At 38.9% G+C, this 18,173-nt stretch overlaps 1 protein-coding gene across 4 annotated transcripts in view; it reads right to left on the reverse strand.

The window, feature by feature from the left end:
- PRKAR1B (protein kinase cAMP-dependent type I regulatory subunit beta) overlaps positions 1–18,173 on the reverse strand; it is a 100,796-nt gene that overhangs the window by 67,039 nt on the left and 15,584 nt on the right. For all 4 annotated transcript variants that reach the window (XM_040590949.1, XM_040590947.1, XM_040590948.1 and 1 more), the window contains exon 4: positions 14,336–14,427. In XM_040590949.1, coding sequence (XP_040446883.1) covers positions 14,336–14,427 — 92 coding nt within the window. The remainder of the gene's footprint in view (positions 1–14,335; positions 14,428–18,173) is intronic.

The raw sequence follows: 18,173 nt of genomic DNA on the forward strand, positions 1-18,173 counted from the left end.
AAATTAATTTAAGTACAAAGGCAGCCTTTTCAAGCTGTTCACCAAAAGAAAAGCTGCCCAACACTATTTCTACTTTGATTTGTATCCATTAGCCATTACATTCATGTACAACATTAATAAGGTTCACGTGCGTGTTTTTTAGTCTTCAGCCAAACTAGCTCCCAGAGGGAAGGAAGCACAGGGCACACCAGTGTCTTTCCAGTGAGATTACACTGACTGCTGAAGAGCTCCCTAATGGCAATGAAACTGTCCTGCCATTGCCAGAGGGTGTCACTACGGCACTAGAACAAAGCAACAAAACAAAACAGATAAACAAGAAATGCGAAGAAATTTATCAGAAATAAGCTCTATGTAACCTTTGCGTGAATTGTTCATCATTTCACCCATGGGCTTTAAGAGCATGATTCTGGAATCTAAGAACAATATAATCCTGTATTTTCTTTTCCTCCCAGTATCTCTTGTGCTCTAATCTGATTTTTAACACTAAGTTTTGGAAGGAAGAAAGAACTACCTGTTAGAGCTGTCTGCAGAATCTCCGTTGTTCCCACACAATTTAACTGTGTTTTCCATGAAAGCATCCTTTGAAAATGAAACTATTCTAAATGCACATCGTTCACATTCACAATAACTGTATTCGTCAGCCAATTGTTTTAATAGGAAGTTGCGGCAAAAGAAATCTAAATCTTCTGACATAATGATATATAGCCCAGGTAATTAAAGAGCCTACAGTAAGCATATTAAAGTGAAGATCAGATCTCAAGTGCTGAATTTGGCTAAAATCCTAAACCAGAAGAGGAAGGAAGTCCCAAAGCCCAACAGCACAGTAAACGAATGCACTCAGAAGGCAGTGAAAAAAAACCCTGCAACATAAGGAAGATCCTAAGGTGCACCAAATTCGTAGGTTTATTGTCTTTCTAGTCTAAATGCAATTTACTTACTACCAAAAAATGCCAGGAGTCAGATAACCATGAGCCTATATTAATATGGCATATAACAGCCAAGAAAACTTGATGGATGTTGTAATCTACGAAGAACTCAGTTGGGACATGTATGTAAGGGATCAGGCATTAAAAAGGCATATGTTGCTAGCTCCTGCTCTGAAGGTGACTGTCAGTATTAGAGGGTGGGATGAGTGTGAAAAGGAGAGCATTAAGTTTGGCTTATTGCTGCATATACTGCCCAAGCAATTGAGCAATTTTATTTCAGCTATATTTTAGTACCAGGGTAAACCGACATTGCTGAGGACAGTTTTGATTAGGAAGGGCTGCTCCCACAAAGTGCTGCAAAGCTCTTGTCAACCTGTCAAGGAATCAAACCCTGTGCTCTATTAATAGAACAATAATTTCATATTCTTGGAAATAAGTTCTAGTCAAAGCACAAGATTTAATAAATAAGAGAGGAGACATGACATACCATTAAAGAACAGCAAGTAAACTTGGACAAAACACAACTTATCATTATTTTAAACTGAGTTTCTAAAAGCAAAGGAAAATCTGCATGGATGTTGTAACCATGTTGCAGAAAGCATCTGTACAAAGAACACGGGTCAACTGTGGTGATGAAACTGTCAGGACTTGAAATCAGGGCACCACTACAATATTTTGACATAGCAAATCCGGTCTATCGTGGTGAAGGTTCAGTTGGCTGTTCTGGGAATTATTAGGATGTCAAAAGGCCAAAGTCTGTTTCTGCATACTGAAAAGTAGTTCCCATTCACCTCATAAGCCAGTGAAGTGCCTCTGTTAGGGAAAAGAAGAGCAAACATTTCAAAGGTAGCGGCAAAGTCTTCTCACAAATCTTTTCAACAAAGAATAAAAAAAAGACAAAATTAAATTCAGGAGATATGTAAATCTCTTGTTTTGTTTCTCTTGTTTCTCCCTGACTTTTCATGACAAATACGGATCTCACAGGCTATCAGACAGATGAAAAATATGTGGAAACCTGAGCTGGAATTTGGTTTAATGACAGCAAACTTGGTCTTTCATCAAAAATGGAGAGAGGGATGTCAGGAGGTCTAGCCTTTATGTGGACCTTGTAGTAACTGTAAATATCAGGACAGTGAAGTGCTTTCCTATTAATGAGAATTAAAGCTCTAGATTGTTCAGTTTATTCTGCTTACCTCAACTATCACATCTGGAAAATCATTCAATTGATGTCAGCCTTTACTCTAAGACATTCATTCACGTGAGCAAAGAACTTTCAGATCCTCTGGGGTCACGATATAAATCTACTTTTCTCACGTGGTCACATCCACAGACAGAAGAATAAACTAAATTTGATTCTGCAAACAGTGATGATAATTGCCAATCTTTTAGTTACTCAGCACAGAAGCAAGGTCTAAGAGTACAGGCACAAGAAAGCAGCTGATATGTGATCAGTAAAAGTGCTTTTGTAAGAAGCCAGCACTATGCACTGCTCAGAAGTACTGAAGTAAATCTCCCAGCTGCAAGCTTGAGCCAGTGTGGCTCTCTGGGCAAGAAAACTGAGTGTTCAGTGCTGAGACACCAGTCTCATCGTCTGAGCAGCAGCACTCTTCACGAAGCAAAGCAGAGCGCTCAGGGTACCACTTGCTGGGTGCCTTACCTTCTCCATCAGCAGCAAGATCAACACAACAATGCTGTGCAACATTGACAGTTAACTGAAGAATAGATCCTAAGGCAACTACAGCTTTCCTGATACCATCTCACACAGACTACAAAATCTCAGAAGCTCCTGAATAACATCCCATTCTTTGTAATTGAACTAAAACAATAGTATAGCAGGAGTCCCAATATGTGCCTATTTCAGGCATCCAAAAATCAGTCAGGCTCCAAGCTGTAACAGCTTGGCTTTCAGGCGTACCAAAGCCATACGAGCATTTTGTTCACAAGAGATGGTTGCTGACTCTTCATTAAATGAAATAAATTTTCATGTCATCACATTTTGCCATCTTTGAAAAAAAACCCACAATATTCTGGAGCACTTCAGAAAGTGCTGCAAGAACTAGCAACAGCGGAGAGTCAAGCTTGATCCGAAGACTTCAAGCAATGGAAAATCTGCCACATCCCAAGCTAATTTAAATTATGGATCAGTTCCCTGATTACTCTAAAAAGAAAAAACTAAACTTTTCCAGTCTGAATGTGCCCAACTTCAGCCACCAGCTTTTGGATCTCGTGTGCCTCTGTCTGTTAAAGAGACCGTTGCTATCACTTACCTTTCCCTTCTAGATACAATAAATTCACCTTCATCCTGCTTTGTTAAACTAAATACACCCACCACATACAAAACTGGGAAGATACCAAGTGCCTTAAAATAGCATCTGATGCTGTTTTCTGGATTATACTTTTTATTTAATGCACCACACAGAGGAGCATGTTGTTAAATTTGCATTAGAAAAATAAAATCTGTCACAAGCATGTCTTCATATTGCTTATAAATCATAGGTTGAATAAATATAAAAAAATTAAATCCCTACAAAGAAAGTGATAGTTTTGTGGGGCTTTTTTTGAATTTCTGAAAGCAAAAGGCAAACTGAAAACCCAATTTATTTTTCTGACTTTTTAAAAAAAGAAAAACAGGGAGAAAAGGGATCTGATGATGCCAAAGGGTTAAAGTATCCCATTTCGGGCAGTCTGAAAATCTGAATTTAGCAGCTGACAGTGCATGGTGTGTCAGTCTCTTACAGCTGTTCCAGTGGATTCAAAGACCATCTTTGTTTCTTGAAATCTTAGCAACTGTTACTTTTTTCCGAAGACAATGATAGACCAGCTGTTACCTCACAAGATGTGAAGTACTTCAGGTCAAAGTCTTTAGTAAGGAACTTGTAAAACAAGAACTAAATCATTGTTTGGGTTGTCAGATTATTTTCATTAAAACAAGAGTTAGCAGTCTAACAGACAAATAACTTACACTTGGTATTTCCATTAAGTGCACTAGAATGACAGAGAAATTTCATCTGGTTGCTGAGCTGAATCCTCTCTTTCTATAGGGAAAAAAATCACGATGAAACCTTGTAGAATGAGAGATTATTTTTTGTTTGAATGTCCGTTTCCTTCTGTCTTGCCAAAGACGGTGTTACTAAACAGATGTCATCTCATAAAGGAAATGCACAGGTCTAACCATTCAGAGCATAAGATGGGGATTTTCAAGAGAAACCTGTAAGAGTTAGATGTTCACTTCCCACTATATATCAATCAACGTGAATATCTAGTTCCTTTAAGCTCTTTGAACATCATCTTCTAAATGCAAAACTAAGCAACTTAATCACACAGTTGATCCTCCAGTACCGGTACTGATAATATTCTCACTTGAAGACACGTAGGCTTTCAAAGCCATGCAAGGTTGCAGAATCAATCACCTAATGAAGACTTACTAGAATAACAGTAACGGTTGACAAGTTACCTACAACCCTTCTGGGGGGAAAAAAATAAAAGAAAGCATCATTTTAAAGAGCTTTAGTTGAAATAAACCCTTGTTCGTCCTTGCACAAAGACAAATTACTGCTTCCAGCTGCTCTGATGCAGAAGACAAAGACTTGCTGAGAGGAGTGGATGTTCTTTTATTCAACCTTTGTGTTTAATTCTGGAAAGCCTTAGCACTGAGTAATGCATTTTCAGAATCACTGCCAGCTAACTGTTGTGTAAAGAAGCACACAATGGCACGGTCATATATACTGCAGTGGTAGAAGAATTTTACAAGGCCTGTTAAACTCGGCAGTAGTCTAAATTTTTCTATTTTATAGACAGAGAGAAAGATAAGTTTAGACTCAAGATTTTTTCATGAGCATGCATGAATAGCATTTGTCTCAGGCTATTTTTTCTAGATCTAAGGATTTATGTAAATTACTTCTCTGTTTTAACTCTGTTTTTCAGAATGGGTGACATACTGCCCATATGTAAACCGCTACTTTATGCAGAATTAAAAATAACTACCATTAGGAATGGCGCCGCTAGTATTTGTGATGAAGAATATAAACTGTCTAACGAAACACTGAGGGTGAATCACAACCTCATGAACTGACAGGATTTGTTTCTCAAGATAAAAATATCCATAAATACCAAATGTGTGTGCTTTCAGTTATGTTTAAGAGAATAACCTATCTACCAGGCCAAATACTGACATCACAAAGTATTTCCCTAGTACAAAGTCTGTACTATGTTAGGCTGTTGTGAAGGGATTGATACTAAAGTAGATACAATCTCCTGATGACTGCCGAGAGCAGAACTTTGCATAACTAATTTAAAGACTGCTGCCTGCAGGCACTACAATGGTAATTAAAGACAGTAATTCTTGGATAAATGAGATGGATGTACTGGAAAATAAAGTCAGTGTTAAATTCATGGCTAATCCTTGAATGGAGAATTGGATCATTTATTTTCCAAAAGGCTGGGCAATTCTACCTGGTTTCATTTCCATCTCTGCTGCCAGATTACTGTTGTCTCCAAAATCCATAACTTTTTCTAGTTTAAGCAGTATTCCTCATTGGCAAGCTCCAGTTCAGCAGGACTGAATGTGCTTCCATTTAAACACATGAATAGTTCTTTTGACATCCATAGCAAGTCAATGGAACAACTCAGAGTTAAACACGCACTTTTAAATACCATGCTGAATCAAGGCCATAAACAAGGGATAAAAGACACAAAGAAAAGCTGGATTGCCAGGCAGTTTACCTGGAAAATACCTTAGTGTTATCCAAAGAAGGAAAGATTTGTTTAGCATGCCTTGGTTGCTTTGAGAGATGAGTTTCTTCTTCTTGGTTGCTTACAAGTAGAATTCAAAAGACAGGCTAATCATCTAATACAACTGATGATCAGAAAAAATTCTTCCACACAGAGCACAGAGAGGTTTTGCACCAGCTTCTTCAGTACTAAATCTGTTACACATACATATAACTTGAACATACATATCTCCTCTGCCCCTACATTACCACGGTCTGCTGACCATCTCCTGGAGTTCTAGCACAGGTGGGATAGTCACATCTCTACAAACCATCAGAGGATGCAGCCCTCCCTGCTGTGCACCCTGCACAAAGTACAATGGGATGATGCTGCCATCCTCCACTCTCTGTTGCTACTCCTAAAAAAGATGGTGAAGAAACCTGTCCAACTCTTTGGTCACAAAAAAATCCTAATATAACCCCAAAAACCATGTTACTGACTCAACAAAGCCCTCCGCCCCCACTCTGACATGCTTACTGTGCAATTTCTCTCTCATCTCTTACTCTTTCTCTTCATCTCTCATCTTCTGAGTGGCTTAACTCTACATTTTGAGCATTCTTGGCAAGGAACAATAGCTCATTATAGAGGTATTCACACCATCTATTTCCATTCTCTGAGGGAAATTAAGGTGCAGTTTTGCCATCGCTTAATTTGGTTTTGGTCCCTGCTTCTGCCAAGAGGGGAGGTGCTACCCTGTCCTCTCCTCCCTTCATCTAGCCAAAGTCTTTCTGCAGCCAGGTACAGGGTGGGAGGAAGGACCTGATCTGACTGACAATTAACCCTCCAGGGGAGGATCACTTTTCAGAGAGCTAATCTGGCTAACCGCAGCCATGAGAGCAACAGGAACATGCAGCCAAGGTTTGGAACTCATGGTGTCACCTCCTCCTTTGGTACCAGCTCAGAATTTGGCTTAAATCAATGGGGAAACCATACCCTGAGGCTCCTGAGGTGTTTTGAGCACCAGCTAACTTAGATGGCTACAGCAGGCAGAGTAAATATCCCCCCTTAACATCCATGTGGTTTTAGTATAACAAGGACTCTTGCAGATGCAGAAATACTAATGCAGTATCACGGGAAGGGCATTTTTCTTGCACTGTTCTGCACACTTAGGCACATATGAAGCACAGGCAGAAGCTAGATTTATGTTTGTTTTTTAACAAAAGAGTTAGGTTACAAATGCAAGGAATATACAGGATGTCTACTGAATATGTCATAGCTGTGGCATCCTGTTTCTAAAATATCTTGCTCCTGAATGGTGCCATCTTAGGTTTCTTCCACATATATGAGGCTTTCCAGCTGGCCTGCAGCCAGTGCTTTAATAAAACATAGTATTATGCAGAAATGAATAAAACTTATAGCAATAAAAATGTCCTTGAAATTCACTAATCACCAGAAGTTCCAAGAATATTTTAATATGAGATCAACAGGAGAACAACTAACAATCATCTGTTAGCCATGGAAAACCACTTTTCTAACATTAAATTATGTATGTATTGAAAAAAAGTACCCAAGTCATTACTGACCTGGATAAAGACTGTGTTTTCTGAATTTGAAGACAATACCTGGCTGTAAAGGAGCTGTGAACACTTCAAAAAACATTAGGATGTAAAATGATTACAACTTGAAGAAATGGTCTGAGAAAATAGATATACTTTCAACAAAGACACAGCCGCTAAGTGTATTGGGTAGGAGTAATCAACAGCATAAATACATGCTGAAGATTCACTGCCAAGCAGCAATTCTGCTGGAAAGGATCCAGTGATTCCAGTGATGACATCCTAAATAGGAGTCAACAATATCCTGTTGCTGTGGAAAATATAAAGAAACCAGAAATAGGTGGACCAACTGGAGAAGACTGAGGAAAACAAAAAGGTCAGTCGACTGAGGAACCTGGTCTGCGAAGGAAGATAGGGAGAAAAGAGATTCATCTAGCTGCCAAAACAGAAGATGTGTGAAATAACAATAAACATTCAAGCAGATTAAAAAAAGAGAAAATAAAAATGTATAAAGAATACACTAGTTTCCACTACTGAGGATCCAAAATAGAGCTAAGAGATTTCACCCATCCAGAAGACAAACTAAATTATGTTCACGATTTGCCTAACCTGTTTGTAACAATTACAGATTCTACAATCTACTGAAGTGTCCTTTCCACTAGAAATGACTACCACGTGTTCACATTCATCTTGTTCAATTTAAGTCTGATTCTGACGTTTTGTCTTCAGGGGACACAGGCACATGATTACTCATTCTGCCTCTGTGGCAACCCTTAACACATTTTAAGAACATTATTGTGTCTCAGTGCTGAGGAACTCTTAATTTGGACATTAATGTCTTTCAAACAGCATGTGTTTATGCCCAGTAAGTCCCTATAGGACCCCACTTTGCCACCAACCATGGCTTACAAAGCTGCCTGAATTGCAGAATACAGTTTACTTAAAACACACCTGTAAGAAGGTAGTAGAACATTTTTCTGAAATGCTAACAGTAAGATGACGGTATGTACAACAACACGCCTCCAAGTTTATCTACAGTATCACAGTAGCATGTGCCCTCCACATTGTTTGGAAAAAGGTAAGAATTTTTGTTTTAAGAAAATACTTGCTTGGCTTGCATGCCCAGTACAAGTGCCAATTTTCATCTTTACATGTTGGCCCCAACAAGCACATAAAATAAAAAATGCCCTTTATTCTCATACTTTTGCCACACAGGCAGCACACAAATGCAACGTTGTGTGTTGCTGTAATAAATACAGCAGTTTTGTCTACTGTTTATTTTGCACCTTTGTAAGAGCTCAATATTTCAGTAAAAGCATTAAATACAACTTCCTGACCCTTGTTTCCAAAGAAGCTCCACACCAGTATACTGTTCAAACAAATGAATTTATTATTAATCCAATAAAATACACATAAGTATTCTGAAAGCTGCTGCAGGCATTACAGCTGCCTATATATTAGTAATAAAGAATAAATCCTGGTAAAAACTATGATATTAGCTAAAATGCTGAAAGTGGAGGCTGGCAGTGCATGTTAAATATTTATGTACTCTCTTTACTCCTTGATGAACAAGTTTTACATAGCATTTACATATACAATTTTACATAGCATTTACATACAGATATGGTGAATGTTCACCTGTTCCACTCCTTTATGTGGTCAGGAGGCCACTGAGCTTCTGCATAGGGACTGACAGACGTGGCTCATGACTCACAGCAGAGCAGACAGGCACTGGTGACATCCTGGAACCAGGACTAACACTCCTGCTGCTCTCAGTCCTGCTCTCACCCACTGGTTATGCTTCAGTTCTATTTCCTTGTCCTCCCCGACAATCATCAGCATTGGGTCCAACTTCCACTCCCACAGCAGATCACCTCCGAACCTTCTCAATGCCCCCCTTCTCGGTGGCTGCCCCCATCCACTAAAGACAGAACATCCTGTCAATGAAACGATGAAAAAATATCTTTTTTTATCCACAGAAGGAAAACCAACAATTTCTTCCTCCCCCCCCCCCCCCCCCCTTTATTATTCAGTATCTTGAATAGTCGCAGAGCCAAGTAGGTGTACTTGTATTCCAGCATTACATGTTGAACCGATAAAAATTCTTACTAGGTACACTGCCAGGTTAGAAGAGATTAGGACAATTAGACTATCCCCTTGTCACCAATTTTGACTTTATACACCATTTCACAACTAGGAAGCCTTACAGGATGTTAATCTGCTGGATATCCAAGAATGGGAGAGGAAATAAAATGCTGCCAAGTTATGGGTGTAATTCTGTCTTTGCATAGATAGAAATCATTCACTGCTTGCTGACTGAACAAAACCAAAGCAGAAGAGAAGGCATCAGTACAATGCACCCTGCCTTGCTGATTTCTCCCATATGCAAAATTCTCAAATGTCACAGACCAAAAGAAGGGGGAAACTTATGCAAACTCTTAATGGCCTTCAGAATGGACCTGAACCATGAGATCATGTTGGAACCTGGAGGGATAAGATCAGCAAGGAACTTCTTCCCCTTATTTAGCCATTAGAATCTGTAATGCAGGCCACCTAAGACAACTCTTGAATGTTAAGTGTAAATTCCCATCAGCATTCTGGAGGGACATCACAAAGATAGATGCACTTGCTGAAATATGAACTTCTGCAAAGTCTGTAATTTCATCTTTAGGTTCTTTTTATCAGGTACAAATGCCATAATCAAGGATTTTAGTTATTTTTTTTTACTGGAACTTCTTGGATCACTGTTGCAATGAAGAGCAGAGAAACAAGACTGCTTCTGCCCTCAACTGATGTTAAAGACAAACTGCTGCAAAGAACACGATCTATAAAAAATAAATCTATGCTTATAATGCAAAAATCCCTCACAGTTAATGTTACCATTTTACTTTTCCCCAGTATAATGAAAGAGAGGGTGAACGCCTCTTACCTGGCTGTAGGTCCAGCTCCACCAACATTTTCTCTGAGGGCTGTTCATCCTTGAACAGACTGCAGAGCAATTCCTAGTTTTTCTGGGTGCACAGTGCTGCCTTCTGTATCAGATGTTGTTCTACGCTGCAGTGAGCTCCTTCAGAGCTGGCACACGAGAAGCCGTTTTGCACGACTGTGCATATATACGTAAGGCTTTAGTGAGTACCAAGTCAGGACCAGAGTTGCTGATCTTGCAGTGATCATAACTACCAGGTCTTCAGAGTGCTCTCTGTCTGGGAAAACTGTCCTCTTGGTGGCCACCTCCACAGCTTCTGCATGATGTTTGCGCACCAGTATGAACTATGCTTTTCCAGAAAATCTTGCCATGGTCACATCTGAGCTTAACTAACATGCTTCACTGCTCACCGAGCAAGACAATTTGAGCAGTCTCTTCTAAAAGAGTTTTTGAGTGGAGTCATGAAGGAAGTGGAGTACAGAAGAAACACAGAACAAAGGGCAAAACCCCCACGTGAACATAAGCCTGCCAACATGTCATCATACAGGGTAAGGGAAAGGAGGAGAAATTAGAGCACACATGCCTAGGGACCTGTAGGATACAACAGCACTATCAAAATCCAAGCTTAACTACCCAGGCATTAAATACATCCTAACTGCAGAGTGAGTGAATAAGTCAAAGCCTGAGACAAAGTGAAAGGGCTTTGCCACACATGCCAATCAGGGCAGCAAACCCCACCAAGGCACACATTATACAAGGCTGTTCTGAGAAGACTGCAACTGTTTGGGATGATAACCAGGCAAGAAACAAGGATGAGCCCAAAGGTAGGCACACTGATACACATCTGCCCATCACCCCCTTAACATCCCTCCTTTCCCCACAGCTCATAAATATGCCTGTATCTCACAGAAATTTTTAATACAGTCCAGCATTTGTTAGCTGTGCAATATCTTAATAAACAATCAAAATCAAACTATACCTATTAAAACACAGTAAGAAATTAATTTGTAAAGCCCTGATGTTGCTTTAACTTTTTACAGCTGGTTTCTCATAAATTCAAAAAAATTAAAGGTAATGAGTGATATATCTATGTACATCTGAGGTTTTGTTGTCAGTGAGCATGTAACAGACCAGTTCTAGGCAAAGGAGGACGCACATAAAATATGTATCAGGTGCACATGTGTGGAAGCACAGTTAAAAAGCCACACATTCCTGGTTTTGCAAATGACAACAATAGCTCCCTTACAATTAAAAGCACATTTCCAGTTCAGATAATGGGCATTTTGCTGCTGTCTTTGAGAGAACCAGAACCCTACTCCAGAGTTTAATCAAGATCTTATTGAAGCCAGTGGAAAATTCTCATGAGAAAACAGTGGATCACCACATCACTTTGCAGCGCTGCACTGTTCTTTATAGTATTAGCAACTCCTGAAATAAACATTTTGGCAAAAGTTGCAGCTCTGCTGCTTTTAATACTCATGCAGTTACAGTTTCCCTTTTATTGCACTCGTCAGTATAATTTTACACCAGAGACTGTGTGTATGTGCGTGTGTGTGTGTGCATGCATGAGATAGATGGCAAACCTTTTTTAAGTATGGCACATGAAAAGATGCTATCTAAAGCAAGACTTGAACAAAATTATTTCAGACACCAGTGCAAAAAGATACTTGTTTACCTTAACTTCAGCATGAATTCTCATGCAATTAATCATTGATATGGAATATCTGACACAGAGATAATGTGCTACAGACTGCCTTTATAAATAAGGGTTTATGTCAGACATAAGGACCTTCACAGCTGCCAAGCAGCAAGTGCAACACAAGTCACATGGACAGCACAGCCATAAAGTAGATTAACATAAATATATTTTCAGAGAAGGAAAAATTTAAGAGTCATCCGTTGTAAATGAGGAATTAAGCCCTGCTAGTCCATCCCTCCTCCACCTGAACATCTCCTGCATCTTGGCAAATGGTCAACCATGAAATTAAATGAAACGATGATGCTGCCTTCCGTGTAGAAAGCACTAAGGAAAATAAACACCACCACTGCAGCACACTAAACGAAATATCCTCACCTAGCTTTCCACCATTCCAAGAGGACAGAACACAAATCAAGTAATATCTCACTTATGTTACTGAACTGAGCATCTGCATCAACAAGATGCAAACTGGAAGTGACGGCAATGCTATGCTCCAACTTGCTGACTTCTCCACACTTGACAAATGAAACCAGACAAGGGCAATAGCATGATGTCAAGAGTGAGCTTAGTAAAGTGCAGAGAGAACAGTTTATTCATTCATTGCAATCCTGCCTGCAAAAGCAGAATGCATGCATCCTTTTGAGTTCCTTTCCCCCGCCCCAATGTCAGCAACAGCTTGCCGGGCTCGTCATGAGGCTTGAATGGAGCACCTAGACACATCCCTGAGCAAGGGACATGGTATACAGCTGAATATGCTCCAGTGCACAACCCAGAAACCAAGAAGCTTCTAAATCTTTTGACAGTAGAGGCAGCACACACCTGATCAAGCCACAGTTTGAGGACTGCAAAAGCAGACAGTCGACAACCCATCTGTAGCATAGACATGGGAATCTGTGCTCATCTCTTAATTCCTCATATATCCATAACAGGAAAGCCTGGCTGATAGAGGTAAATGGGACATGGGGAATGCACAGAAGAGACCATGACCATGATGTACAATCAGCACAGTGCAAAAAAGCACTTCTCCTTCAATTTTTCTCTCTCAGACTACTTTGATAACATATTAAATGTCCCTTTTTCAGCCCTAAAACCTGTACTTTCAGTGTCTGTCACATCAGCGTGTCAATAACATAATTAGGATTTATAGCAGTTCTGTACAAGAATTCTCTGCTGTGGGTGAAAAAGATAGAAGAAATGTGAAAATTTAATCCTCTTCTAATTACTTCAACAATCTGCATGCTAATTGATATCCTAATAATTAGAATTGGAAAGTAATTAAACTGTGTAAACGCCTGCAAGAGGGACAAAAATTTGCACACGTGGAACATGCTTTGACTGAAAGCATGTGAGTAGCCCCACCAAATGACTGTACTGCTGATGTTCCACCAGTACTAAAAACATCAGTTTAGACAAAGTCTTTGTCCTTTCTAACCACAGGAGCACAGAACAGTACGGTTGGCAAGGACCTCATGACATCACTTAGCCTATCTACTGCAAAACAGGACTGACACTACTTATTAAATTCCTGGCAGACCATAGTCTAATCTGTTCTTAATGGCTCAAGTGGTCAAGACTCCATAACCTACCTAAGCAGCCAAAGACCTCATCTTAGTATGTGACTTGCCTCTTTCCTACAGCACTTCAAATCCATTATTATTTACCCTTTGGCATACACAGCAGTTTATTCCTCATATGCCATTATTCATACATAATTATAAGCTATTACTGTGTCCCTCTACCGCTGATTTTTTTCCTGCAGGCCAACCAATCCCATTCTTTCATCAGAAGTGATGTTATCTAGATCTGTGATCGTTTCCCACTGCTTTTCCCTGAACTTCCTTCAACTGTTTACTCTTGAAGTGCAGTGCCCAAACTGGACACTGTGTTTCAGTTGAAATCTTTCCAACATCAGGATATGTCTTGCATGTCTCCTGTTTAGTTAGCCCAGTAAAACATTAGTATTTTCTGAACTAATGTTCTGGCCACGATTCATAATAATCCACTTTTTTTTTCAAGGAACTACCAAAACTACAAAACCATCTTATAGTTATAAAGGTGTTCTTTATGCCTAAATGTACTTCTCTACTCTTGGCTCAGTGACAATCCACTCCACTTTTTCTAGAACATTTCTTCAACCTGTCAGTGTTAATTCTGAATCCTAGCCTTGTCTCCCAATGTTTTAGCAGTTCTTCCGATCTTCATGTCGTCTAAAAATTCAACACTCCACCACTGAGGTCATTAATGACAAGAATCATAGAATCGCTTAGGTTCCTTAAGTAACCTAGAATAAAGTTCATCAGGCACAGCTGATTTGAAAATATAAATATGTCTGAATACTTTCTAACTTGTTATTGCTTTTTTTTAGCTTGTGATTTTACCCTCTGTCGTAATACCATATGACAGTGCACCTAGTATGACCCAAATGAGACAGCAGTTCTGATCCAAGAGTTAAAATCTAATATAATTTCTTGTCCTTGATCAAGCTATAGACTCCTTTAAATCATAATGCACCTCATACCTTCGTTCATTGTCATCAAGATGAGCAAAGAGCACGTTCTTGGAGATGGCCTTTGCCAGAGCAGTCATAGTTTTATAGTCCTTTGGAATAACCTATAGAGAAAAGAATGAAGGGTAATTACATGCCTGGTCGCATTTTTTCATAGTTCTTGAAATCTGTAGAAAATTCCACCGTTCAAGATAATGGATACAATTTGACTTCAAACACTAAGACAGTCTTAGATCATAATATAAAGCCACTAAGAAAGTAATAAATTACTGTTTTGATAATGTGAAGATAAGAATTTATGTGCTCAATATGACAACCAGAAAAGAAATAGAAGATCCAGGATGAGTGGGGAGAAGGATATCCATAAAATACTATAATTAGTAGGTACTGGCAGCTGTGTAGTCGCCTTTCAAATCTGTTGGACTGAGGAAAACATATTTCATAGTCTTCTTCCCCTACAAACAATATCAGAAGCAACCTCTTAAAACTAGAGAATGAGCAAAATTTCTTTAGGTAAAAGGTAAAAATGTGTTGATTAAACCATACTTTTCAGTACTGACAGCAGTATAAGGAACAAGCTCCTTATAGGCCCACCTGGGTCAAAATCCTGTGCCTCTGTTTCATGGCAGACAAAAAGGACTTGCATTTGAGGATGAAGAGGCATTTTTATTTGTTAATTGGAGAGATGGAAAAAGTTCTGTTGTACATTAATTTGCCCAAAATACATGCTGAAATTCAAGAGTATGTTTCATACTGGGTGAAGGGTTTTTTTATAAGACTTTTGCAAATTAGGCTTCCATTTTGGTAAGATACGAGTAAACACTGTATCTCTGTATTTACCAAGCGTCACCTTCTGCCAGTCAGAGACGGGGATTATGAGACACAAGAAATTTGTAACAAGGTTATGACTTGTAAAAGATGTTCTTTGACTTTAGTAATATGATTTTCCTTAATAGTTTCATTATAACGGGACACAATCAACTCTAGCAAAAGTTTTAAGTGTTAAATAAACCATACTCCAATCTGAAAATCAACACCTGTTTGCCTTTTTAATTACTGTACAAAAAAGGTCTGATAATTGGCATTTATCTTTCACATTTTCTTATAACAGAAATAGTACATCTATCTTAAGTTACTGTGTATGCTGATGTGTAGGTAGTTTCCTTTCCTCATCCTGGAAAGGCAAGATACTACCCATCCAACCAGAAGCAGGATGCCTCAAATGGGAAAACTGATGTAGAACCAGTTCTCACAAAGAACTGATCGGATTTATTTCAAGGGAAAATACTGCACTATGAAGATCTAAAGCTAAACTCTGGCTTCAGGCTTAACTTATACTGACTGCTGTAGACATTAAACTACTCAAGTCTAGAAAAGCTTATATGTAGAAACTGAATATTTGTATCAGAGTGAAACATTATCTAGCTAAAAGCTTAAATTCCTCAATGTTAAATAAAATGAGCATTTGGACAGTATCTTATTCTTGATTTTTGCCCTATCGGACAAACCCTGGATTGAATTGCAGTCCTGAATCCTTGCTCTGTTGAGAATATCCTTAGCTGTTCAGCTCACTGCTAATGATCCAAAAGGGTAGATAATCAAATCACTAAGACATTGAACTCCAACCTTTCTGGCTGATTATGGAATAGTGTAGAGTAGCCTTTCACAGTCTAAATCTGCAGCAATGGAAGTCACAAGGCAAGAGACCAAAGTGGGACGGTTGGGGCAGGAACAAAGAAAACACAGAAGAGATTCTTTAGGTGTCACAGTAACCAGGCGTCTGACCAAAATCAAATGTTGGGAAGAATGACTTGGCCATTTCTTACAACACTCTTCCAACTAATTACTGAATGTTCTCTTCAAGCCGATGACCCTCTTTAGAGCAAGATTCCTATTCTGTTAGTTCTTAACTACATATTATGTCAGATGTATTGACAAATATTGCTTTCTCTAGTTTCAGAAATGAAGCAATGAAATAACCCTCTGCAGAGATCTTCCTTTGTGCTCCTCAGAATGGAGCTATGCCATGTGCTTGTTCAAATCCAAAGCTAAATCTCCTTTGATTTTCTCTCCAGTGACATAACTCATTGCACTACCTTTACTACTACTTATCCTATAGCACATCCCTTCAAGGGATCCTTTAAATTGGCATATGACCCAGATGTATTTCTATCCAACACCTGAATTCAAGCCAGTGGTTCTTCCTGGCTACTATCTAAAGTTCCATCTGTTTGCAATATTCTAACACAACCCTTGCCTTGCTTTTTACACTTTTATATTAGTTTCATAATTTGCCCTTGCAGTGTCTCCCTTTATTTCTTTGTTCTAGAAATCTCTGTTACAAACACACATCCATGGGATTCATCTGCTGATGGCAGAAAACAACGCACTGACACAAACCCTCCCAGTGCCAGTTCAATACTCCTTGAAGCATCTGCAAGACAAGAAACCATCCCCTAAATTATAACTATTGAAGCTCAGTCAGTTCATAGGAAATTAAAATCATAACAGCCCTAGTCACAGAACACACAAAATATAATCTGCATTGCTTCTTCTGGTTCATGCCTACCAATGCTACTGTCAAGGCTTATTGACATCATTGTTGAAAAAGGAAGAAAATAAAGTTAACTTCAGCTTCCATTATAAACATAAAAGAATCACTCAGTGGTGTGGGAAGGAATATTTTCTTTGATTTTCAGAAGTCAGATGGAGCCCATATTAAGCAGAGACAAATGTGATCTCTTCATGGAAGTTTTTAAAGGGGATGTTGCAAACTGCACAGAAAGAAAAGTCTTTGAAAGTGGGTTTTAAAATACCACGCAAGTTTTTCAACAGTGCAGTGCATTAACAGCTTGACCACAGCACTGTTAAAATTTACTGTATACTTGCAAGCATTACTTAACGGCCACAAAAATACTCTTCCATATTTGTTTTTAGAATGAAAGGCTCTCCTAATTCTTTGTTTCTTGGGACAGAAATCCCCAGAGCAGCCAGTGAACTTGTATCACAAGTGGATGACAAAAGCACATCTGACTGCAAAGGCAAAAAGTATTCTGCCAAAAAACAGTGACTGACAAAATGTATTTCCATAAAGAAAAAGCTTTTTGAGTTAAAGCTACTCCAGGCATGCACAAAAGCACATTAGTAGCATCTGTCAACCTTATGAAATGCATTTTTAGCCTAGCTCCCTAAACAAACATGACATATGCTATTGTAATGTCTGTCTTTTAATAACATTTGAAAGCTTTGGCCAGTTTAAAAAAAAATTGCAGTTATTAAGAGGTATCAAGGATATAATATAGCTAGGTATCTGTGTGAAAAAGGCAGTTAAAAAAAGAGAAATCCAAATTCGTGCTCCTACTGAAGAAATTATCTGATTTGGGATTGGCATTTCTTCAAAACAATGGTCACATAAAATTGCCCAAATACAGTCAACAGAATTCCAAAAATCCATGGGTTAGGTGGCACCAATCAACATGGGAACCATGTGCCTGAATGGTCTAGGGAATCTAAATGGCCTAGATTAGAAGAAAACTTGAGCTAGAAGTACCTTTTTTGGGGAAAAAAAAAAAAAAAAAAAAAAGAAGGAAATGCAGCAATAGAAAAGGCTGCTTCCCAAAACTGTGAGGTTCTGACAAAACTCAGAAGCTGCCAGAGTCTGTGAATATCAAGAAAATGGCTGAGAATTACCGACCCTGTTAGAGGGGAAAACAGATTAGCAGCACAACTCCAAAAGGAACAAATAGAGAATGCTGAAGCCACATTGATGGCGAAAGTACTTGGTCAAGGAGGCAGCAAAAGAACTTGGTGAAGATGGTCAAGTCAAGCATATGCGGGCATGAGGACACCA

This window comes from Falco naumanni, chromosome 4 (genome assembly GCF_017639655.2).
Source record: "Falco naumanni isolate bFalNau1 chromosome 4, bFalNau1.pat, whole genome shotgun sequence".
Taxonomy (NCBI): domain Eukaryota; kingdom Metazoa; phylum Chordata; class Aves; order Falconiformes; family Falconidae; genus Falco; species Falco naumanni.